At 43.2% G+C, this 7,254-nt stretch overlaps 1 protein-coding gene across 1 annotated transcript; it reads left to right on the top strand.

Moving 5' to 3' along the window:
• The first annotated feature begins 1,939 nt into the window (after positions 1-1,939).
• On the top strand, positions 1,940-6,817 carry pi15a (peptidase inhibitor 15a). The gene is made up of 5 exons (XM_077012862.1): positions 1,940-2,478; positions 3,743-3,861; positions 3,995-4,127; positions 4,257-4,372; positions 5,157-6,817. Exons 1-5 carry the CDS (start codon positions 2,200-2,202, stop codon positions 5,290-5,292), a joined length of 783 nt encoding a protein of 260 aa, XP_076868977.1. The 5' UTR covers positions 1,940-2,199; the 3' UTR covers positions 5,293-6,817.
• The last annotated feature ends 437 nt before the right edge of the window (positions 6,818-7,254 follow it).

Genomic DNA, 7,254 nt, shown 5'->3' with positions numbered 1-7,254 from the left:
CTACTACTAGTACTACTACTATTACTACTACTTATACACTTACTACTACTACTACTACTACTACCACTACTACTAGTACTACTACTATTACTACTACTTATACACTTACTATTACTACTCCTACTACTACTTCTACACTTACTACTACTATTATTACTACTACTACTACTACCACTACTACTACTTCTACACTTACTACTACTACTACTACTACTACTACTACTACTACTACTACTACTACTACTACTACTACCACTACTACTACACTTACTACTACTACACTTACTACTACTACTACTACTACTACTACTACTACTACTACTACTACTACACTTACTACTACTACTACTACCACTACTACTACTACTACTTCTACACTTACTACTACTACTACTACTACTACTACTACTACTACTACTACCACTACTACTACTTCTACACTTACTACTACTACTACTACTACAACACCTACTACTACTACAGTACTACTACTACAGTACTACTACTACCACTTCTACACTAACTACTACTACAATTACTACTACTACACCTACTTCTACTACTAATACAACCACTAGCACTACTATTACTACTACTACTACTACTAATAATAATAATAATAATAATAATAATAATATTAATAATATTAATAATTATTATTAATAATAATTTGATTTGATTTATATAGTACCTTTCTCACACTGAAAATTGCTCCATATAATCATAAACACAGCCAACACCAGATAATAATCACAAAACAAAACAATAGTCACAAAATGCAATAAGTATAATACTGAAAATCAGGTTTAACGTTGTGAGGAAGTGAAATTCCCACAGTGATGTTGTTTGGTTCTATCATCCCAAAGCTCATCTCTCCCACTGATGTCTTTGAGTCCCGCAAACTCACGACCTCACCCTACAGTTGTGCTCATGGCACCACCCCAGGTTCGAAAGACCATCACTTCCAAGAAAGGTTGGAAATTCTGTTGTTTTTTTTTTTGTGAGTAAGAAGTGTGTAAGTGTGTAAGTGTGTGTGTGTGGGGGGGGGGGGGGGGGGGGGGGGTGGACCTGCGTCACTGCAAGTTAATATGTTCTCCAGCTGCCAACAAAAATGACCTGCTTCGGGGGCACCCCCTCCTGGCAATGCACCAGCAGGTCTAGCGCACACACCAGACCCGCAACTCTGCACCAACAGGTCTACACCCACACCAGAACACGGCCTGCACCGCACCAACAGGGCTAGCACACACGCCATAACCGCAACATTGCACCAGCAGGGCCTGCACTGCAACTACAGGTCTAACACACACACCAGACCCAACATGTGTCATCTTTACAGCTCAAGGAATTCAAATAAATAAGAGAATGGGCCAGTGAGGCCTGTGTCCTGCCCTCTCACGCGCAGAAAGTGCTCGAGGCAGATCTGATACGTTACTGGGGAACATATGGGGCCTTACATCAGTGTGGCAACAGTTCAGCAAATAAATATGTTCCAAATCTCATTTGCACATCATAACGACATGCGGGATCTGTGTGATTAAATAAATCATAAAGCATTTCTTTGTAATAAACCCATGAACAGATGCACGCGAGTTGCTTCGCGGTTCTGCAGGACTGCTGACACGTAAAGCAGGTGAACCGCCAGCTCCACATCTCGGGGTGGACCGAGTTGCACATTCGGGCTCGAGGCGTATTCTCCCGTTTATCTTATGGCTTTGTTTTTTTTTCCCAACCCGTGCCAGCTGTGCAAAGCAAAAGCAGATGTTTTGATTAAGCTTGGACTATCTGCCAGGAGATGGATAAAAAGAAACAAAGTATTACGTCTCCAAATGTTTTGTTTCAGGTGATGGGGAGGGACACGGTACACCTTCAAAGCCAGAACTCTTCCTACACCGCTATCTCTGCGCTATATAAAGCCGACGGCCCCTCTCCGGACTTACACTTCTCCAGAGTCCCACCACAGGAGTAGTTTGGCATGATCTGCTTTTAGACGCACACCGAGACCAGAACGCATTCCTACAAACACACAATTGTGTCGATTTTTTGTATTACAGCAGTACTATTCCCAGATTACAGAGCTCTTTCTTGACAGCTCTTAGTATTTAAATGCAAATTTGACGGATCTAGTGTAGCATATCTCCAGACTTGCGTGCTAGTCCTGCAGACTTCTTGCAGACGTGATACCTCGAAGCGATAATCATGAATGAAAACTGCCTGGCTATCGACATCCTGCTGCTCTGCATGTCATACGGCGTGAGCGCGCTGACGGTGATTAACGCCACGGCGCCTTCTGCACTGCCAGCGACCGGCTCTACCGACACCGCCTCCGGGCTGCTTCAGTACCAAATGGACTCCGCGAACCTTCCAAAGAGCAGACGGAAGCGTTACATTTCCCAGGACGACAGACTGGCCATTCTCGATTACCATAACAAAGTAAGAGGAAAAGTGTTTCCCCCGGCTTCAAATATGGAATATATGGTAAGATGTTATTTTATTCGACCTTTGCCAGAAGAATTAAATGCACTAAAATTAAGTGTTGAGCGGATTATTACTTCTTGTCTGTGCGAACTGCTCTGCGCGGTCATTGCAGTTCACCGGGTTCGGATTATTCGATTATTTATTTATTTCCGCGCTTGGCTCGAACCTTCGCGCGCTCGTGCACGTGGACTGTGGGTTCGGTGGATTGTGCACGTGCGCCACTTCGCATGCCTTCCTGACAAATGTCTCCGCGACTACTGACAGCTGTAGGGCCCGTTTAATCGGTGTGGACCACCAGAGGCGAAACTGTCCCGCTGAGATCTGGGATCTTGGCCTAAGAGAAAGGCGTGTAAATTCCTGGGAAAGGTCACGCGGGGAAATTAATCTAAAGAGTCGAAATGTCGCATCGTGGCTGTGGAAGAGCTGGGGTTTTTTCCCCCAAAAGATTTTATTGGTCTAGGTATTGGCATCGAATAACTGTTGGGTTATCTCGAATGAATTATAATAAACATATTTGTTTGGATAGCATGTTTTTGGAGAAGGGGCAGAGTTTTATCTACAGTTGGCTGACAGTCATTTCAGACTGTGGTTTTGCCTTTGTGAATGTTAAGTGCACGGTGGATCTGGTTTCTGTTGCACCTCCCTAAAAGTAGCAAGTGTCGATTTGAAAGCCCAGATGCTGTAGCGAAAACTGTTGTACATCCGGCCAAGTGTGCTGGCTTGTGCCGCGTGGTGAAGCGCCATCGCTCCTAAGCACGAGCTGGCCTCAATCAGCCAACACTGTCACGCGTTGGTTTCCTATCCGATAAACACATAGTCACATATTTAAGCCAGTAAGTCACTGCAGCATAATGTGTGTATAATGGTAAAGCACTAGTGTCTTCAAAAAGAAACCTAGCACAGCTTGCCCTGACACTTCCCCAGGTAAGACACATTTATGGCATTCTGCATTTCAATCAGCTCTTGTTGCATTGCGAATGATAGACTAGCCTTTTCAGTGGGCCGTGTTTCAGTGGGCGTGTTTCAGTGGGCGTGTTTCAGTGGGCCGTGTTTCAGCAGGGCGTGTTTCAGTAGGATATGTTTTTTTAAGGTGTGTTTCATTCGTCAGTGTTTCAGTAGGACCTGCTTATGTGAAACATGTTTCAGTAGGATCTGTTTCAACGGGGCTTGTTTCAGTTGGACCTGTTTCAGCCTGACCTGTTTCAGTTGGACAGAATTCAGTTGGATGTGTTTCAGTGCATTTAATTCCTTCCTGTGCTTTCAGGTGTGGGATGAATCCCTTGCCCAGAGGGCGGAGGAGTGGGCCTCCACCTGCCTTTGGGAGCACGGCCCTCGTAATCTTCTCCGCTTCCTGGGTCAGAACCTTTCTGTGCGGACGGGGAGGTGGGTATGCCAGGTTCACGCACCGCCACCTCACTGCAATGTGCTGCTTTGGCCTTCATGCCGTGTAACAGCTTTTACTCCACTTATGGAGCTGCAGAGTCCAGTAACGTTGTGGACTGCTGATTCCCTACAGGTACAGATCCATTCTGCAGCTGATTAAGCCCTGGTACGATGAAGTGAAGGATTACTCTTTCCCCTACCCACGTGACTGTAACCCCAGATGCCCTCTGAAGTGTTACGGACCCATGTGCACGCATTACACACAAGTGAGTTGATGACGATGTGGAATAATGTGGATTCAGTGAAATGCCTTGTAGATATCTCATAGAGCAACATACAGATACAGCCCACCAGTAATGAGCTGGGACTCATAACTAGCTGACCTTGTTTGGCAGATGGTGTGGGCAACATCAAATAGAATTGGCTGTGCCATCCATACATGCCACAATATGAACGTGTGGGGATCGGTGTGGAGAAGAGCGACGTACTTGGTGTGCAACTATTCACCAAAGTAAGCACACACACACACACACAAACACACACACACACACACACACACACACACACACACACACACACACACACACACACACACACACACACACACACACACACACACACACACACACACACACACAAATTTAATCCTTTAGCTCCAAAAGCAGAGAAAGAACCATGTGTCATTCAGTATTATTACAGTAATTTGGTACCCTTGACTTATAAACATTTGGCATGACCATGCAGTGCCCCTATCTGGTGTGAAGGGTCTTTGCACACAGACAGCTTCACTGGAGATGCAGTGGAATTTGAACACAGAGATTTACACATAACACTCTGCTCCATGTAGACACCCCATTAACACTGCCCTCCCTACCTGCTGGGATTAATCCCATTGGGCAGCCAGATCAAGTGTCCCAGAATACCTCCACAGCCTGATCAGCGGGTCAGAGCTTGTCCATGGACCCCCAGTGTAGCAACGAAGTTTGAAGTTGTAATTATTTTTGATTTGTGATGAAGAAACTCTAAAAGCATTAACCAGAGTGAGAAGGCCACTGTGGGTTATGCAGGCATTTAAAATACTGCAGCTGTACATTTTTTGTGGGTTTTTAAGGCATTATATTAAATTTGTTTAAGCATTCATTTCCATGCTGACTAAAACTATTCATTTGATTGACAACTGCTTGCAAGCTCACCTCTCAACACATGGAGCCCATTTGTGCCAATGAGTCTTTGTTTCATTAAATGCCTGCTGTGTGTCACACTAACGCCGTGCCTGTTTCTGGCATCGTTTGCAGGGGGAACTGGATTGGCGAAGCCCCGTACAAAGTAGGTGTTCCGTGTTCCATGTGCCCACCCAGCTACGCGGGCTCCTGCAGGAACAACATGTGTGTTCCTCCTGTGAATTCCAACTACCTGCACTGGTTAAAGTAAACAGACGGAGAGGCAGTCAGAACACCTGTCTGCACCCCGTCTCTCACACACTCCCCCTACGGAGGTTTTGCACAACATTCCTGAACTAGCCTGATTTGTATATTTGGGTCTATTTAAAATGTAACCCTTTTTTTATATGGCCATAAATTATTTTGGTATTGTTTATGCTAGGTACAGATATGCATCATTTTAATTATATTTTTGGGGAGTTAAAAACGTCATTTATCTTCTCAGAGGACATATATAATAATGAGAATACTGATAGTTTTCATTAAATCACTGTACCATATCATCATCAACAGATCAGAGGTTGGTTAAATATCATAACAGCTGCTTTAACTCAAAACTGGTGCTATGGGTCTTAAGCATGAGGTCTGTTTCAGTTCATTTTGAAGAGACCCGACGTTTCGTTTATCAATGCTCAGTGGATGTGGCTATAATGGTGCTCTATAATCTTCACCAAAGTACATACATGCAGAAGATGTCAGTGTTAGGCATCCAAGCTAATCAGGCCAAACACCATGGCAATCAGTCTAATCAGTTCTGTATGTATGTGATTTGTCGCTCTGGTATAATGACTCTGTATTCTGTATGAGTTTGTATCTGTGTCTGCACTTCAATGTAAAAAAATAATCATCATAACCGTCCTTTACAAAATATCCTGTAACACTATTATTGGAGAGACTCTTCTTTGTAATACATTCATAGCATATACGAAGTTTATAAATGTGTTATGGACGTTTATTAATGCTTATGAAGGCTGACACCACTGTCACTGTGTGGTCGTCTGCTTATGTTAATCACAAATGAAATGTCTGTGATGATACATGACTTATGAGTTCCTCAGTTATGTATGAACTTTTATATAAAGATCTATCAGTCCACAGATGCCAACTTACCATACGTAAACGCCAGTGTGATCTGAAAGGTAGTGTTAAGAAATAGTGCTTCTTTCATTTGCCTAATGATGCTATTAACGCTACAGCTATAAGTGCAATCTGATTCACAAGTCTATGTAGACTTTGAGTTAAAACTATCTTCACTTAAAACTTTGAGTTAAAACTTGAGTTATCAACTGAAACAAACTGTAAATGAAAGCCTGTATGATTTTTATATGTTGCTGGATATAAGTGTTTGCATCCTTTATTACTTAAGAAGCATCGTTCCTATTGCTGTACTGGACTGTGTGTTTATGGTTTAGCTGTAGCACTGCCACAGTGCTGGGGACTGTGAGATACAAGCTCCTCTGGGCTGTGGTCAGGTCTGACTTACTGCCCGAGGAAGAGACAACGCCCCGCTCTGCAGGTGACCAGCCTCATCATCCGGTGCTCCAGAGAGAATTTGAGGAAACTGAAGAACAGCCAACATTGTTTTAGTCATCATCCTCAGTGTAAAACTGCATGATGGTTGTCACAGTTTCATCTGCACTGACTGAATTTAAATTGTGTAAATAGTATTTGTTGTTTTCTGTTGAAATGCGCTTGTGGTATTTTGTACTTCCGAATAAAATCAAATGTTTGTGTAACAGCCATTGTTTTGAGACTAAGCCCTGAACCCTTAAACCCATAAGCCCAAAAACCCTTAAACATTTATACTCTTCAACCCTTAAACTTTTAAACTCTTCAACCCATAACCCCTTTAACCCATAAACCTTAAAACCCTGAAATCTTTACACTTAAACCCTTAAACCATTAAACCCTTAAACCTTTAAACTCTTAAACAAAGCCATACTGCCTTTCCTCACATCTTTCATATGTGCTCGCAGTGATGGACAAATGTGTTAGTGCTTACACAAGCAGAACTCACAGCCCTGTTTCATCGTGTTCTGGGTTTCTGTGAGCACAGCCATAGTAAAAGCCTATCCTCAACTTTCAAACACATCTACCTTTTCAAACTTGATCACCTGAATCTTGTGAGAGCTACACTGGCTTTAGTCCAGCCCTAACCACACAAGATCCCATG

The sequence above is a fragment of the Brachyhypopomus gauderio genome, chromosome 7, assembly GCF_052324685.1.
Source record: "Brachyhypopomus gauderio isolate BG-103 chromosome 7, BGAUD_0.2, whole genome shotgun sequence".
NCBI lineage: Eukaryota > Metazoa > Chordata > Actinopteri > Gymnotiformes > Hypopomidae > Brachyhypopomus > Brachyhypopomus gauderio.
This window is presented reverse-complemented; position numbering and strand designations above follow the sequence as displayed.